The sequence below is a fragment of the Lolium perenne genome, chromosome 1 (assembly GCF_019359855.2).
Source record: "Lolium perenne isolate Kyuss_39 chromosome 1, Kyuss_2.0, whole genome shotgun sequence".
In the NCBI taxonomy this organism is placed as follows: Eukaryota; Viridiplantae; Streptophyta; class Magnoliopsida; order Poales; family Poaceae; genus Lolium; species Lolium perenne.
The window spans coordinates 144,690,247-144,707,633 of NC_067244.2; the positions used below are offsets into that span (position 1 = coordinate 144,690,247).

The window sequence follows — 17,387 nt, forward strand, 5'->3', positions numbered from 1 at the left end:
TTGTTAGGTGATGTAACGATACTTACTAGCTAATAAAATCTCCTTGATGTTGAAAAAAGAAAACCGGAAGAACGGAGCTCTCCGAAACCACGGGACTCTCTCTGCAAACACTGGTTCAAATTCAAATACAACGTGTCAATCTCAACCCAGTCCATAATTAGGAGAAGGGAAAATCCGTGTGCCACACCACAGTCGCGCCGCCAAACTGCGGCGACGTGGGCTCGCAATTTTTGCATGCACGCGGTAATTAAGCCGGATTTAGTTAAAGCAAAGATAAGATCAGAATCAGATATAGCAGCTTGCCAGGCTGTCCGCGCGCGACGCGGTGGGCCACTTACGGAAGTCTCCAGGCGACGAGGGATTCCCGTCCAAATTTAAGTTCCAAAGCTCCAACGGTGCCACGGTCCCTGCACCTACCGCACGGACCACCTGGCCTGGTTAGCCTGCAGCCATCCGGCCGGTGCAGTGGACCGCGTCCACGGGCGTCTCCTGCTACTGCCGGCTATTAATCCGTAATAATATCCAATCTGTTAATCCTCCGAGATTTCCAAGTGGACCGTGGTTCTGTCATTCACGAACGTACCCCCCGAGATATTTCCGCGCCGCTGCAAATCTTACAAACAAGTCCTACTAAACCACTTGAAAGTAATTACGAGGTCCTCTGAGGGTGTATCCGTGATCAGAACTGCCCATGAAACCCTATCCATCGCCATTAGCCCCCTCGTCTATTTATTCCCTTCCGCGACGCTTCCTTTCCGTTCTTCCTGTTTATGTATTCCTTCCTCCTCTCCTTTCCTCCATAAAAAGCTCTGCTTTTCCGTCAAGCGGCGACGACGCGAGAAATTCGAACAAATTCCGGAAGGATTCCATTCGCCGATGCTATCTTCCTGACCACGCGCGCGGGAATCGGGTTCGCTGATCGACTGAGGCCGGGGATCGTCTGATTCGGGATCGAGTTCCATCTACAAAGGTCAGGGCTGCGTCTGCGAGGTGGTTGCGACTGGAGGAGCCGGGAGGCCATGGGGGCGGGCGTCTCAGGCCTTTTCTTTGGGACTGGCGGCGACGCGACGGCGTCGGGCGCCACCGGCATGGGCGACCTGCCGGAGCTCTGCGCCGCCGAGGTGCTGCTCCGCCTCGACGCGCCGGAGATCTGCGCGCTCGCGCGCCTCAACCGCGCCTTCCGCGGCGCGGCCGGGGCCGACTTCGTGTGGGAGGCCAAGCTGCCCGAGAACTACCGCCACCTGATCGGCTACGTCGAGGGCGGCGGCGAGGAGGGCCGGAGGCGAAGGCGGAGGGCCGGGAAGAAGGAGATCTACGCTAGGCTCTCCAGGCCCGTGACCTTCGATGACGGCACAAAGGTGAGATATTTTTTTCTTGACTTGAGAGGAAATAGTAGCATGTCCCTTTCCTTTCCTTTCCATGCGCTTGCTTAATTATGACTTCAACCATCGGCCCTGTGTTCTAGCACTTGCAAGTTGGGATGCATCTTTTGCTGAATTAATTTGCTTCCCCCCGTATCTCACGACTTAGTAATCCGGATAAAGTATTGACCCTCTGAATCATTCCAAAATTAATTACTGCTGAGTGGAAGAACTTGTCATGTGTCTTATCTCTAAAACTTAGTTCCAAATTAATTGACCCAACTTTGTATCTAGACAGACAAAGTTGAGTCAATTAATTTGGAACATAGGGAGTATTTCTTCGCTTCCTGTAAATTAGAACTTCACAAATTTGAGCCCTATTGGAACTTTTATCTGAAATCTTGCTTATCTTCAGCCCAGAAAAACGCATGATTCTTTTTTATTTTTGGGAGCTACAAATACTTTTTTTTTACACAAACTGCCAGCTTTTTCTGAAATTTCTTGTCCTTCCTAATTGCAGGAGTTCTGGCTGGAGAAGAGCAAAGGTAGGGTTTGCATGGCGCTATCCTCCAAAGCTCTGGTGATAACTGGCATCGACGACAGAAGATATTGGACACATATGCCGACCACGGAATCAAGGTAAATATTGCCTTGGAACCTTGCACTTTCTGAACCAATGTCTATTTTTCAGTTTGTGTTGAATTAAAAGAAACGTTAGTTGAGTTGCTACTTGCAAGTGGCAACAGAATACTTTATTTTGTGACTGAACTGTTCCTTGTTTCACATGGGCACACGTATATCGGAGACATGATATCTATGAATACATACAGTCATACACGCTTTTAGTTTTGTAGATAATAATTTGTATAAAGTACACACGTTGCTTGCTGCCCTGATACACATAAATTCAATATAGTTCTATTCTAAATAAGGATGCATTATGATATTTTCCCTGGAACAGTTATTTGAAACCTTTGTGCTTATGCAGGTTCCAATCCGTGGCATACCTTCAGCAAATCTGGTGGTTTGAAGTGGTTGGGGAGCTCGATTTCAGTTTCCCCGTGGGAACCTACAGTCTATACTTCAGGATTCATCTCGGGAAGTTCTCCAAGCGGTTTGGACGCCGTGTTTGTAGCTCCGAGCACATCCATGGCTGGGACAAGAAGCCGGTGCGCTTCCAGCTTTCCACCTCCGATGGTCAGAATGCATTATCTCAATGCTACCTGGACGAGCCTGGGAGCTGGGTTCTGTACCATGCAGGCGATTTTGTGGCCTCGAAGCCTGGTGAAGCACTGAAGCTGAAGTTCTCGATGGCGCAGATCGACTGCACGCACACGAAGGGCGGTCTGTGCATCGACTCGGTGCTTGTATACCCTAAGGGCTTTCGACCCGAGAAGGTGGTAACTGGCAGGGTCTCGGAGATGAGATCATAGAGGTGTAGTTGTGTTGGTTACACTAGAGTTGTAGACAGACGCAGCTTGGAGCCCAATCCTATTATCAATTTGGGCTCCAGCATGCAAACCAAGGAAATGTCCGTGTAAAGAATTGTAGCTCCTCCTATTTTGTATGGTCAGAGCGTTTTGTGTGTCCAGTTTTCCCATGGGTATTTTTTCCTCTCCCTGGTGCTAAATTAGACTCTGAAGCTACGGATGAACGGTTGTACTGAACTGGGATTACACATGTGTTTCTACTTCTCTAATTGGTGTTCCTTATTAGAAACTTCTGTATGTAGTTGTTCTTTCTACTGGTTGTGGTGGTGTCGTTGACTAATGATAAATCCTATATGTTGAGAACTGTGATTTAATTGTGATGTTGGACTGCCAAGCGTGTTCTTCCTGTAGTCAGGTTTGGCAGGCTTGGAAGTTTCACTCTGACGCTCCCATCCGCGTCCCTTTGGGAACACTGTCGTGGGTTGACGTTTTTCGGGATGTCTCTGTTCAGCGGCGTCTTTCAACCGGCCGATCAGCTAAGGGTTTCAACTAATTTCAATTTCGGCTATGTTTGTAAGTAAATAGTGTAGTGCATAAATAAATTGTTTTACAATAACTAATAATTAAATTAAAATCAATATCTCACATAGTTTAAATAAAACCAACTAGTTGTCTTCTTTGTGGCTCCACATATGCTCTAATTTTTTTGGAGAAATAATCTGTGCAAAGCATGGCATGTCCCTCCAAGTTTTGCCTTCTAGTTGAAGAAGACCGGAGTGTCATGAAATGCTCTTCTTCATCGATGTTGGCGTTGGTTTGCTCCTCCACGAACACATGTATCACCTCGTCGTCACTATTCATATTCGAGAAACCAAGAATCCTTTCTAAAATCCTTTGAATGAAACAGGATCTATAGGAAAGTTTTCTTTGGATAAAAATCCTACAAAGTTCTTTTTCCATAGCGACTGCAGCTAGGACGCTCTATAGGAAAATTTTCTATGGATAAAAATCCTACAAAGTTCTTGAAGTAAACAAGCCTGGACGCAGCTACGATGTTCTAACTTCAAAACACTAGCGACTGCGTAACCTGCCACAAGGAGATGAGCACTCGGCTAGATTTCTTTTTTTCCATAAAGACTCAGGTAGACTGCAGGCGTGTGCAACATCTAAAGCATCGCTATGATACAAATCGGCAGTTGCTCGATCTGTCTCGAAGCTTTTGCCAAATTTGCCTGGCTTGCTTCTATTGTCTGGACTAGATTTAGCTGTCACATACTTTAGAGTTGTTGATCCCCTCTTTCCTCGTCATCAGCACGATCTTCCGCCCTTGTTCATCGTCACCACCACGACATCCCATATTTCTTTGCTATAATTTAAAGCCTCTCCTTTTCCATTGTTTTCCCTGAGCAACGGCGTGCGGCTCTCGGCTGGCGCAATCCGCTTTCGGTGCGCCCAAGGGTTCATTGGATTCGCTTGGGGCCTCCGCCATTTTTGTATGGCCGACCTGACCCTTTCTGCCGGCACCGGCGAACTGGAACCATCATCGTCATGATCAACCTGTCGCTCATTCTTTGCTTTGTCGTGTCGCCCCGGCAGTGACGCTAATGCAGCAGCAGGGCGTGTGGGTGATCGGAGCCCTCCGCTGGACCAACCGTCAATCGGTTTCGTGCCATGCGAGGTAGTGGTTCTTGCTGATCGGAATTCCTTGTCGGGAACCGGCAAAAAATATTGGTACCTCCAAGGCTCCAATGGCCAGTAGCTTTTTTTGCTTGGGTTGGTGGTGGGGAAGGCGTGCTCGCCGCGAAGGGATCATCGTTCGTGCCTTGCCCACGCACGTACGCTTCAGAGTTGACTCCAGACTACACACGGATACACACGCAGCATAGGGCTGTGTATTTCTGGGATTAGAATGTGTATATTCATATATTTTATTTTTATCAAAAGTCTAACGGGAAAGTCCACGAAGTTCTTCGGAATTTGCCAACGACCATACTGCATCAAAGCATGGGTATGTGTGTGGTATGCCACTAAAACAAACTACTGACCATTATTCTAGGGCGCGACCAATTCCCATCTAGACGAGAATATCTTAATTCGTAGTCAGCTGCAAACCAATGATGATGCACTTGACCGAGGTTTAACTTAATTCTCATCATTTTAACGCTTAAAACCCATGGGAAACTAAAAAAGCTCGGATATGTCGCATGTGCAATTCTCACACACCAACACAAATCACACCGCAAATCTAATGGTTGAGAATTTGACAGAGCTCTGATTTAATTTTTGGTCTAATGATAATTAATAATCTCTATCGTGGGAATAGAAGATAGTTTTTGGTTTTCGTAGAACAAGCTAGCTCACCATATAACAATTCTTAGGAAAATAGGAAGGATGCACAAACCTCTTTACAAGCACGCTCATAACCGGAAACTTAATTCGGCTCTTGGGTGCATATGCTCTCTTTACCAAAAAAGTATATTTCAAAGTGTCAAAAAAATTGATAAAAAATTCTACCAGTATATGTCTATAATATATGTGTGTTCGTTAAGTTTCGCGAAAAAGGGTAATTTTTGAGGTCTATGTAAAAAAAGAGAAAAAAGTCTTGTAAAAACCTTACTTTTAGCACTGAGTTTTGTCTTTTTTACACATGTCACACGACAAGTCGAATTTCCATGAAACGACTTTGTGAGCATGTATCACGTAAAGATGTATGTGCGAATTTTTTGTTTTCAATTTCTTTGATATTTTAAAATATATCTAAAATACATTTCAAAATAAAGAGAGTATATGCCTCACGCGCTAAAACATCACTCATAACTCACTATGGAAACAAACCCAAGCGCTTTGCCGATTCGGCATGCACCACATGCGTAGCCGTAGGCAATCAATCAACCGTGAGCACATCGGAAATACAAACCTCACCTATGCACCGTGTAACATACATTATGCTCACATTATTACTCGTTCAAAAATATGGTGAGTATTATAAGTTTAAACAAAAACAAACTTTTTAAAGTTTGATCAAATATATGGAAAAAATATATCAACGTGCATAGTATGAAATCAATATTATTCAAGACATCATGAACTATGTTTCATATTGTACGCATCTAATGTTGTAGATGACTAGATGTTGATACTTGATCAAACTTGATGAAATTCAAGTTTGATGAAATTTATATGCCAACAAATTGGAACGGAGGAGCATCGCAAAACAAGTTGTTTTCGGGCATGTACAATGGGGTGACATCAGCTTTCACTTACACATTGCTATCATAGGTAGATACCGCATCATAGCATAAAGAAGTAGAAAAATTAATGGCAAACAAATCTTGTACACACTTTTATATTGTGATTCTATAAGTCAGTAAATATAATTAACCTATAATCCTACTACATGATATTATGCATTGTGAAGATAATATCAAACATTAGTATCATATGCATGAAACTACTTTATGATACTCCCTATTATGACTAGTCTTAGCTAATGGTTATTTTTCCATTGTACCATTTATCTTCTCAAAGCCACATAATTTCCTCCTAAAAATAATTAATTCTTATTTATTGCTAGGGTTAACAATAAAAGATAATGTATCATACCCCTTATATTTATTGTCTTCTCTAGATGACAACTGACAAGGACTAGTAAAAAAGGCGTGTCTTCCCCACTATTGTACATTCCCTTAGAAACACCAGCAGCATAGAAACAATGACGTTGATATGTAAATGCCTCCCTTGCAAAATAGGAATGGAAATGCTTCGATTATTCCGCTAAATCTAGGCCTTTTTTGAGCAATATCTGCACCGAGCCCTACCGCTTTCGATGGGAGCTCTTATATGCCGACCGGGTTGGGTCGTATGGGGTGCCGCACACCCCTCCGACCCGGTGGCGGTTAATTGGGCCATGGGCCATGAGCTAAAATTCTTTGTTCCTTATTATTTTTTCTTTTTTGTTTATAGTTCTGTTTTCTAAAAACTAGCATTTTTAAAAAATAGAGATTTCTTTTTTCCAAAATTTTATTTTGAAAAGTTTTTTAATTTTGTAATATTTAAACATTTTTCAAATTATTTTAGTTTTTTTTGTAAATCCTTAATTTTTCAATTTGAACATTTAGAAGTTTGAATAGTTTTTCAAATATGAACATTTATTTTAAAATGTGAACGTTATTTGAACATGCACTTTTTCCAAATTTGAGATCCTTTTAGTTTCAAACATTTTTTTTTTAATAATCTACACATTTTAGAGAAAAAATGTTTAAAAATCTTAACATTTTTCGAATCTTACATAAAAGAGAATCAGAAAAGAAAAAGGAAAAAAAAGATGAAACAGAATTAAAAAAAACGTCAGAGCGCCTAACTGGGCCGGCCCGAACCGCGCGCAGGATGTGCGGCGTGCTGTACCCGCCGACTTGGTCAGTATATAGGATTGGCCCTTAGCTGAGCGAGAGTCGCTCAATGTGTGGCCCTAGGGCTTTCGGCCTGGGCGTTACCCATTGGGCCACAATTTGCCAGAGGCATTTAGGCCTGAGAAGACAACCAAACAGATTAGTGCGGCCTGCGAGTGCGAGGGGACACACGCACGCACGGACACCACCAATCCGCCATGGCTCTCCTCGCCCGAGCACCGTCGCTGCTCCACCTCCATCCTCCCTCCACCCCGGCGCACGCCTTCCTCCTCCCTCAAACCACGCCCAGACCCACGCTCCACCGCCGCCGCCTCGCCGCCCGGGTCCGCGCCGCCAACTCCGACCCGCCGCAGCAGGTCAACCTCTCCGTCCTCCGCTTCACCCTCGGTACCCCCTCCTCCTCCTCCGCCCGGCACCGGAATCGGGCGCTCCGACCCACCGGATTTGCGCTTTCTCCTCTGTCTTACACGCCGCGCGGCGCCATCGCAGGGATCCCCGGGCTGGACGAGTCCTACCTCCCGCGCTGGATAGGCCTCGGCTTCGGCGCCCTCGTCCTCCTCAACCACCTCCTCTCGCCGTCCCCGACCCCCGCGCAGCTCGTCGGTTCTCCCTCCCCGTACCTTCGCCCTGTTATTATTCCAACGCAATGTACACGCGCGCCTGTTTTAACTCGGTTACGCGGCGAAATCGCAGAGGTCCGAGGCTCTGGGGCTGTGCCTGGCCGCGTTCTCCGCAGCGCTGCCGTACCTCGGGAGGTTCCTTGAGGTGAGATGTTCTTTTTTTCAAATGTAAACTGGGACCTGAACGGTGAATGTTGAGAAATGATTGTGTGGATTGGGATTTTGGTTGCTGCAGGGTGCGGGTGCCGCAGGCCGTGTGCCGTTGCCGGAGGGGAGCAGGCAGGTGTTTGTGATTCCTGATGATCTGTCGGCGGCGCAGAAGGAGGATATGGCCTGGGCGACGTACGTTCTGCTGCAGAACACAAACACCACGTCTGTGGTATGTTTCTCAGATGCTTCTCAGCCGCATAGACTTCAACTAGTAATCTCTAAAATTCAACATGTATTGAGCTCACCAAAATGAAATGTCTAAGGCATTCAAAAGTGTTTAACACTTCAGAATCAAGCCGTCCTTTGATGAATTTAAATCTGATAACATAGCATTATTTTTAGCTTTGATAAAACCTGTGGCTTAATTATTTTCGTCAACCTAAAGCCGTGTTTTCCCAGCCTGACGGTAAATAGGAGCATTTGCAGGAAATCCTGAGTTGCTATAGACATGTTCTAGCCATGTCTTGCAACTTAGTATTTGATTGAGATTGCTTCTGTTATTTGTGTATGAATAGTGGATAGTGCAAGGTTCTAGGTATCAGTTAAAAATATGAAGTATGAATCAGTTGTAGCAGTAGCAATATTTGCTTGTTACAGAATTATTGATTCTGTGATCATCGCTAGCACATTTTGTCTACTGGTTAGATGTCTCACCCCCGTTTTTTGCTTCCTACCAGCTCATAGCGGTTGGTGATGTGCTGTGCATACGTGGATACTGGGATCCTCCTGCAGATATCCCCAAGAATGACATGATTGAGTGGTTCAAGGGTCAGATGGAACAAGCTGGACTCGTTAATCTGAGTAGCGCTTTGTACCTTCCTAGTTTTTCTGGTAAGTGTGCCGCTCTATCCTGCCTTAAGTGTGCCCCTCTATCCTGACTACCAGAAGATATTTCTATGTTTGTGTAGTAAAGGTATTGGTTTAACTATCCATTGCATACATTTCCTTCCCCTTAGTAACCGTAAAAGTCATCATCTGTAACCTTTTGGTTTTATCAAGCATCAAGTATGCATATTTTACAATTTTGTACCATTCAGGTGAAGCATCATACCATAGTTGCTCTCAATTTAGTATTGCAGCTTTTATTATATTTGCTCTGACATGTCATATGCTTTTGTACAAGTGACTGTTTATATTTTACCAATTGCCAGTTTTATAAGTCGTAACTTGTTCACATAGACAAGTGCACCCTGCATCTGATATCTAGTTGGCTCATGAAATCATGTTTTTTGTTTTCCTCTGTGATTTTAGCTGCTTATATAATGTTTCTACCATTGGTTTTCTCCTTGTTTATATCTTCCAATTATATGTGTCTTACAGTAGACCAACCATGCTGATTTCATTAGACACTCAGCTTGGGAAGATCCTGCCACAAGGAATTCTTTCTGTGTTGGCACAACCAATTGTGAGCAATGCTAATCCAGCTAGCGGTGAAACAAAAGCTGAAGGTGTCATCCTGTTGGCCTCCAACGCAAGTTATGCGTATAGTGAGAAAGATAGGGTTTGGATAAGAGCAGTTGCAAATAAATTTCGACATGTGTAGCTCAGTGATGACCAAGGTATTCTATCTCTTTCTCCATTTTTATTCAGCTACATAAACATTTGGTTTCACACAAAAAAGCTATGGTTTTGGACAAGCCAGAAAATCATGTTACAAATACTAGACACATGCACTAAACTTTTGCGGGAAAACTTATTTCAGAGTTGTATATGTTAAGAAGCAATTATTGAACTAATCTTAAAGGTTTGACTAAATGCTGTAGTCTGGGCGTTACTGTAAAAAATACAAAAATGGACTCACAAGTTTGGGTTCTACAAGAAAATGGCTGATACAAACTGGTTTTGAGGTGAATCTTTGGCAAGCTGTACCAGGACACAAGGCTGTGCAATGTAAAGTTGCAGTTATGGTGAGATCAATAGGCAGAAATCATTTTCATTGCAAGCAGCACTTTTTGAGAACCAGTTTGGCCAACAAAAAACTGTTCAATGGATAGCTAGATGTGGAATTATAGTTTTTCCTGGTATCTGTACTATGATATGCCTGTCTGATATTGCCATAAGTCGAAAAGCCGTTCCAGGGATTTCAGTCTTGACTCCTGCCTTTTTTTCCCATGTGGAGTAAGCCCTGTAGTTTCACTATGGTATTGATAATGCAACTTAAGTTCAGATACGTTGGATGGCATGCCATCACCAGAGTATAGCAAAATGTGAAAACCCCCAACTGACCATAACCTGGCTACCGTGCAGCGTGCACCTATCTTGTCAAGTTACAACCAAGGGGAGACGAAGTCCTTTTAAGTCCAAAATGGTAAAATGTTGTCACAGATCAGGATTACAGGTATTGCAGTGATACAATCTTCAATGCATGTGGAACTTTTGAGTGTAGCTAGTGAGTAATTTGATGGATACCTAGAAGGAACTTAGGTACAGTACCAATTGTATCAAGCAAAAAAATGCACCCAGTTTCAATTTGAAGAGGATGGGACCAGGGAGGTGAGGGCATAAGTCGACACAGCTACTAAGTAAATGGCATTTCCATATTGATTTGCCATCTGGAATTAGTACCGACATTGTACATAAACATTTAACACCAGATGGAGGATATTTGTCACTTTGTTGAGTCACTCCTGTAGATCAGTACATCATGTTGGTAGGTAATGGCCTGATGGTGCACTAATTTGTTAGTTGGGACAACTCATCCATACTTGTACATTGTACCGTTCATTAATATACACCATTGTTGCTGTCTTGTTTTTTGAGGTGGTTGGTGCCAACTAGAATCTCCTGATCTTAACTTAGATTATTTGTTATCTCACTGCACAATTACTTCTCATCTGCCAAATGATTAGATTTTTAGTCTTTCCATGAGGCTGAACGAATAACAAGTAATGCTAGCATTATGTTTCAGATAATGGAACATATATTTGTGGACTTCAGGACATGATATCTTAAACCCTCAATGCACTGTGAACAAATACATGCACAAATACTCTCTTGCCATTTGCAAACATCATTTTAGTAGTCTGGGTAAGAATTTATGTAATATTTATTGAAACATATTGCTAGCTTTCCGATTCATTTTTTTACAGTAGAACTTGTTCAGGTCTGAAATCTTGACTCTTACAATGCCAACATGTACGTGTCTACAATTCTATCATTTGGATTGTTCTCTTCTCCACCCTTTGATGTTTCCAGTCTCCGGACTAACAGTTCAGACTGTAGCTTTATGTTCTTATTACTTGCAAATATATTCTAGCAAGCAAGCGTTTGAATAAGCATGAGTGATCAAATGAAATAAAGCAGCTTGATAAACCCTTCCTATGTCAATGCCCTTTGCTAAGTTATCAGTATATCAGCACTCGTGCCAGATTCTTAGTGAAGATAATTATATGAACATTGGTAGATTACCCATTTATATTTCCATTAAAGGTAGCAAGAGGTAAATAAGGGAGAGACCCATATTGGTAGTATGAAGTTTGAACCTCAATAAGAAAATAATCCCCAAATATTTTCGTATTAGATCCCTAAATGGTATGCCTTCCTTTTTAGTTATGTCACTACATTCTTGTTGGTAATCTGACTGGATCTTGTGATGACATGTCCTGCCTGTGCAAAGCATGTAGCCCGTGCCTGTTTGTAGTGCTTAATTGGGTACACATACAACTACAGCTGATGGGTACTGCTAAAGATTTGTTTAGGCATTCTTGCACCCCAAAATGAGACAAATCATGTAACTCCAGCTGCTTCTCGTCTAGCAATTTGTATATAAATTTAGGTACAGTTATTTTGTATCAACTACATTGTACATATTTATTACTACCTCTGTTCCATAAAACAAGGCATATATATTTAGTCAAAAGACAACGTGCTCTAAGCTTTACTAAACATATAGTAAAAAGTATCTATTTTTAAAATACTGGATAAATAAATTATGGGGATATATTTTAGGGTTTTTATCATTCCTGCCACTCTGAATCTCAGATTTTCCATTTGACCGATGGAAACCTCAGTCTTGCCATTGCTCAGCTAAAACATTCCTCAATTTTGCCATTTCATCATCTCCATCATTACTCTATAATCAGTTTTGCCATTTGAAGAGTGGAGACAGATGAAAATGCATTTAATATGTCAAAGGGGCAAGCATTCAACATTTAGAATTACAAACAGAAAGCCTGATAATGTTCTTTCTACAAAGGCACGTCTCCACAAAATTCTACACTTGGCATACAAACTACTTTCGTTCGTATGCATGAATTAATTTATTCTCAATTTGACGAGTAAGAGACCGCCAATGAGAATGCTAACAATATCTATCGCTATCTATCTAAAGTACTGACTAATGACATGACTCAAATTCTGATAACAATTCAAAGGAGTTCTGCAAGAAAAATCTTGATGAAGGACTTGCAACAACTAAGGAGTGATGGGTTGCTTCTTCAATTGGCTCATCTCTCGCTTCACCCTCATGTCGGTGGGTAGATGCGGCCTCTTTCCCATTGTTGTTCCACGTTGGTAGGTGGAGGGAAATACCGCCGAAGACACCATGGTATGGCATTTTGCGGGCAACTGGAGACACCATGGCGTGGTGAACTCCTGCTTTGGATTTGTTAAAAGTGATGACATGTAGGTCCCACCAATTAGTTAGATATAAAATAAAGAGAAATGTTTGGAAGACCTGGAATGGAAAAATTGGTTATAAACTAACAGTGGAGATGATAGAATGGCAAAACCGAGGAGTGTTGTAAAGGAGCAGTGGCAAATTTGAGGTTTCCATTGGCAAAAGTGAGATTCAAGTTGGTCAGAGTGGCAAACTGATTATAGACTAACGGTGGACATGATAGAATGGCATAACTGATGAGTGTTGTAAGTGAGCAATGACAAGATTGAGGTTTCCATCGGTCAAATGGCAAATTTGAGATTCACGTTGGTCATAGTGGCAGAAATGATAAAACCCCTATATTTTATGGTGAATCTAATGATATTGATTTTGTATTGCGGATGTTCATATTTTGGTCTATGTAACTGGTCAAACTCAGTAGATGTTGACTTTTGACTAAATTTATAGGCCTTGTTTTATGAAACGGAGGGAGTAGTTACTGAAGGAAGTAAGGACTTTTGCAGTGAGACTCTTAACTTGTTAAGAGCTGTTTACCATTTGTTAAAGTTGAATTATGCTGGATGGCACCTTTCTTTAGGGGACAGACACTGAGCCATATTTTGTAGTTCGATGGCTGCATACCAACCTAGTTGATACTATTTCATAGCGTTGTCACGGTAGTAGCAAATCTTAATATTTAAGTAAAGCACTACTTATGGTCTTAAATGTTTTGGCATAATAGATCAACCCATACTGCAAAAAACAGGATTGAAAAGAAAAATGCTACAGTGATAAGATTACCATCCTTTTGCTTTTCGCTGAATCATAAGAACCTCGATACTCTGTCATAAGTTTGGTGCTGCAAACAATTAAATCTCGTGCTGTGTCTCCTGTAAAGAGTAACTTTGAGTAGTACTCTTTACCATTTATTTGCCATTAAAGTTGACAATGCTAGTTTGTCACTTGATCATGTTTGATTTATTTCATTTTCATTTTTGCAGCTGGATATCAACAAATGTTTTTGTTCTCTTGGTGGAAGGATGGTTCAAATGGATGATAGGCAAATAGCTACACCCCTTGCCGCTGAAAGGTCTGAATGAGCAGTTTGCAAACCAGAATATATTGGTCACTGGATCTTTTCAATGCCATTACACGTCGAACATCACATTAACCATTCGTTTCCCAGCTGAAGCGTGGTTTGAGTTAGATCATGGATGGTTCACGTCAGACGTTCCCGTGACCTGATTTGCCTTGTTCTCTTGTGAACTCATCAACTATGTGGCTCCAAATCGCTTGCCCTGGAGCCTCAGTTGCGTATCCTTGTGAGACGTCTCACAGGATCCCTCTGCTATGTTCTCGAGGTTCAAAATGCATCTAATATGTTGTCTCATGCGGTGTTGTTTAATGCACGCCAGCCGGAAATGGTTGGTGCATCAGGCTGTATTCTGTACTCTGTTGTACCAGGTTTGCCGTGAGGCTACTGTCACGGTGGAGAGAGGTTAAATGGTCCACTCTTTTGTTTTCACAAAAACATGGTCCACTCTTTGTGTGAACTGCCAGCGAAGGGACAGTGGGCGTCTGTGGGAGGGCCATGTTCTCATGCATCTCCATCCAAATGTATTGCGGCAATGTACAAAATCCTGTGATTTCAGCCTGACAAGTTTCAAATAACTCGAAAGCAATACGTTACCATCGAAGGGTGGGAATCTACATCCATGCAAACACACCTTACTTTGAGATTGGAGTTAAATTTTGTGTCGATGCATACGATACGGATCTTCCTTTTTGGCGAGTGGTACGAACTTGCAAGATACTACAATTGTGCGACAGCACAGTTTGTTTTTAACCCTTGTCCCTGACTGGGTATTTCACCACTTGTATCCTGCACAATGTGGGAGCAGGCGAGCTGAAAATCTTTGAGAAGTTTTGAATGAGAAATTGGAACAGTTTCTACGGCCCTCAATCACTCGAGGTCTCGAGTCCACAGTTCACAGATGCAGATGTGCAACGGTAGCTGATGGGGCACGCGCCACGAAAATCTGCGATTCCAGGCGCAGAGCCAGCGGACACCGATGTGCGGATGGACGGATCCCTCGGAACAAGACGGTGACATGACTTGGCGTTCGTATGCAACGCGGACGAGACCTGATCCTCCCTTGCGATTGAAAAGAAATATTCGATTGGCCTCGAGTGACTTATTAAGGGCATCTCCCACCGGCTGATCCAAATGGACGCCCGCTCCGTTTTGAGCCGTTTGGGTGGCCCCCGGATAGCGGTCCGCGTTCGCGTGTCCGTTTGGGTCGCACGCTGCGCCCAACGCGCGGACGCAACGCATATGTAATAAAAAACATAAATAAAAATGAAAAATAAAAACAACAAAAAATAAATTTAAACTAATGGTTAGTTAAACTTAGCCCTATTTTGGGCAATTTTTACACAAAAGAAAGCCCTATATATGGGCTTTAAACTAAAAAAAAAAAGAAACCCTAGCCAGGGTTTGCGAGCACGGTGGCCGCCGGCAGTACTACCCCCAGTAGTACTCGTCGTCGTCGGCGTCGATGACGACGACGCCCCCCGGCGGCGACGTGCTGTTCCGGCTCGAAACGCCGGAGGGCACCGGGGACTCCGGCCAGGGCGACCACTACGCCCTTTCCCAGGCCAGCGCGGAGGTGCGCAACGTCTCGGCGAGGTGCGGCCATTTGGCCAGCTCGTCGAGGTCGCTCTGCTCGCGGACGCCGCGAGCGCCGCTGCGACTCCGGGTCGTCCTCCTCCTCCACAGGGGTGGTGCGGGGGCGGGGGCTGCTCGCCGATGTAGAGGCCGCCGGGCGCGGCGGCCCGCCTTGCGGGTGTGCGCTGCGCGCGAGGCCGCGGCCGTCGCGGAGGTGAAGCACGTGTGCCGGTGCTCATCGTGCTCCACCTCGAACCACAAGTCCCGATTGGGACTTGCGTCGCCGTAAGCGGGGTCCTCTGGAGGTCCGTGGCGTGCACGCGCTGGCGCCTCGGGATCTCCGCGACGCGGGCGCGGCCGGAGGCCGGGATGGGCGGCACGGAACCCGATCCGGGCTCGGTGCCAACCGTGGGGAGGTGCACGTCCCCACGGCATTGGGACGCCGGCGTCCCGGAACATCCGCGCCACCGCTACGGTGACGTAGATCCGATCGCGTCTGGCGTCGCCGGCGGCCCCATGCGCGAACGGCCGGCGCGGCCATCGGCGCTGCCGCCTCGTGGTCGTTGGCGGACGCTCGAACTCGCGCTTCGGGGCCATGGCGGCGCGGAAGCTTCGAGCTCGCGCGTGCGGCGAGTGGAGAGTGGGACCGGATAGGGACAGTCCCTGCGATCCACATTTAATAGGACTTGGGGCACCGACAGGTGGGCCAGCCACGCGGACCAGGCGGACACGCGAGGACGCCGCGTGCCATCCGCGGCCACGCAAACCCGGCCCAGATTTGGGCCGGGTTTGCGTCGTTTCGGACGCCGCGGCCGTCCGCTTTTGCGGTGCGTCCCCGCGCTGGGCCGGGATTTTGTCCGGTTCGACCCATCCGGACGCGCGGGCGCGGGATGGGTCGCGCCGTTGGAGATGCCCTAAGGGCATCTCCGACGTGACAAACCATGCTCGAAAGTGGTCACGAGCGTTCGTTGCGTCATCCCGCGGACATATTTTGTCCGTGTGTCCGTTTACGTTTGGGTGTGCTCCCAGCGGAGCGTCCCATTTTTAGATTTGCAACATATTTAGAAAGCATATCAAATAGTACATTCAAACTATACAAAGTAGTTCTAGAAGCCTAGATTACTTGCTGCCTGACGGGCCAGCCCCGTCGTTGCGTCGCTCCTTCGTCTTCTTCTCCGCCGCTTCCCGTGTGGCCGCTAGGGCTCGGTGCGCCGCCGCGTCCTCTAGCAAGCACTGCCGTAGGCTCGCGTTGGCGGCGTCGTCCTTGAGCGTCTCGAAGGACTCGACTAACACTCTCTGCTTCGCCGCCTTCTCCTCCGGGGTAGGCGCATCAGGGTCATCGGAAGACCATGAGATGTCGAAGTCGGCGTCCTCTGCGGCTGTGGCGGCCGTCACCATGCGATGTTCCATCTCAGCGTCGAACGCCGCATGGGTCGCCCGCTCCTCCTCTGCTACCTCCTCCGCGAGAGCCAAGGCCTCGACGTCCCTGACCGGGTCAAGGAGGTCGTCGGTGCTGTCGTCGTCGTCGAACTCCTCGTCGGAGCTCGAGGCCGGGGGAGGTGGAGTAGGAGGTGGAGGTGGAGGTGGAGGCGCGGTAGCCTGGCCGCGGCCGGCGCTGCTCATGCTGGCTCCGGTGGAGGCTGAGCGGCAGCGACGCTATGGTGGAGGTTGTGCGGCGGCTAGGGTTTAGTGGGGACGAGATGAGATGCTCACGCCCCTGTTTATATAGGTCGGAGGCAGGGCGTGAGGGTGGCACGCGTGGCATTGCCATTACTTCATGCGCAGAGGTAGGCGACGGCCGCGCACCACGCGAGGCATCGCCATTTACGCGGCCGCAGACTGCCGAATAGACGCCTCGGCGCCAGTACTGACGCCACTGAGAAGACGCATCGACGTTGGGTCACTGCCAGGCGGGCTAGACTGTCAACACCCGGATTTTTAAGTCTAGATGCCTATTATGCCATACATCGCAATCCCTGGAATATTGTTGTTGCGAGACATAACAGTTGATATCATAAGTCATCATTCATTACAAACCATAATCGTCTTACAAAAGTCGATCACATGATCCAATATTACAATAATAGTTGAT

At 45.6% G+C, this 17,387-nt stretch overlaps 2 protein-coding genes across 8 annotated transcripts; both read left to right on the forward strand.

Annotated features, from left to right (window-relative positions):
* The first annotated feature begins 749 nt into the window (after positions 1 to 749).
* On the forward strand, positions 750 to 2,952 carry LOC127306752 (F-box protein PP2-A13). The gene is made up of 3 exons (XM_051337459.2): positions 750 to 1,358; positions 1,882 to 2,000; positions 2,350 to 2,952. Exons 1-3 carry the CDS (start codon positions 1,020 to 1,022, stop codon positions 2,792 to 2,794), a joined length of 903 nt encoding a protein of 300 aa, XP_051193419.1. The 5' UTR covers positions 750 to 1,019; the 3' UTR covers positions 2,795 to 2,952.
* A 4,403-nt stretch (positions 2,953 to 7,355) lies between these two features.
* Positions 7,356 to 14,337, forward strand: LOC127306762 (protein COFACTOR ASSEMBLY OF COMPLEX C SUBUNIT B CCB2, chloroplastic). 7 transcript variants are annotated; one of them, XR_007854868.2, is made up of 10 exons: positions 7,356 to 7,587; positions 7,690 to 7,799; positions 7,894 to 7,965; positions 8,056 to 8,199; positions 8,708 to 8,861; positions 9,377 to 9,589; positions 10,278 to 10,368; positions 10,939 to 11,057; positions 13,629 to 13,717; positions 13,814 to 14,337. XR_007854868.2 is itself a non-coding variant. In XM_051337469.2 (7 exons), the coding sequence occupies exons 1-6, from the start codon at positions 7,398 to 7,400 to the stop codon at positions 9,571 to 9,573; spliced, it is 867 nt and encodes a 288-aa protein (XP_051193429.1). In that variant the 5' UTR covers positions 7,356 to 7,397; the 3' UTR covers positions 9,574 to 9,589; positions 13,629 to 14,337. The 7 variants fall into 7 exon arrangements, 2 of the variants coding, with proteins under 2 accessions (XP_051193429.1, XP_051193444.1); XR_007854861.2 differs by having other exon boundaries at positions 13,629 to 14,337; XR_007854865.2 differs by lacking the exon at positions 10,939 to 11,057 and having other exon boundaries at positions 13,629 to 14,337.
* Positions 14,338 to 17,387: the final 3,050 nt, after the last annotated feature.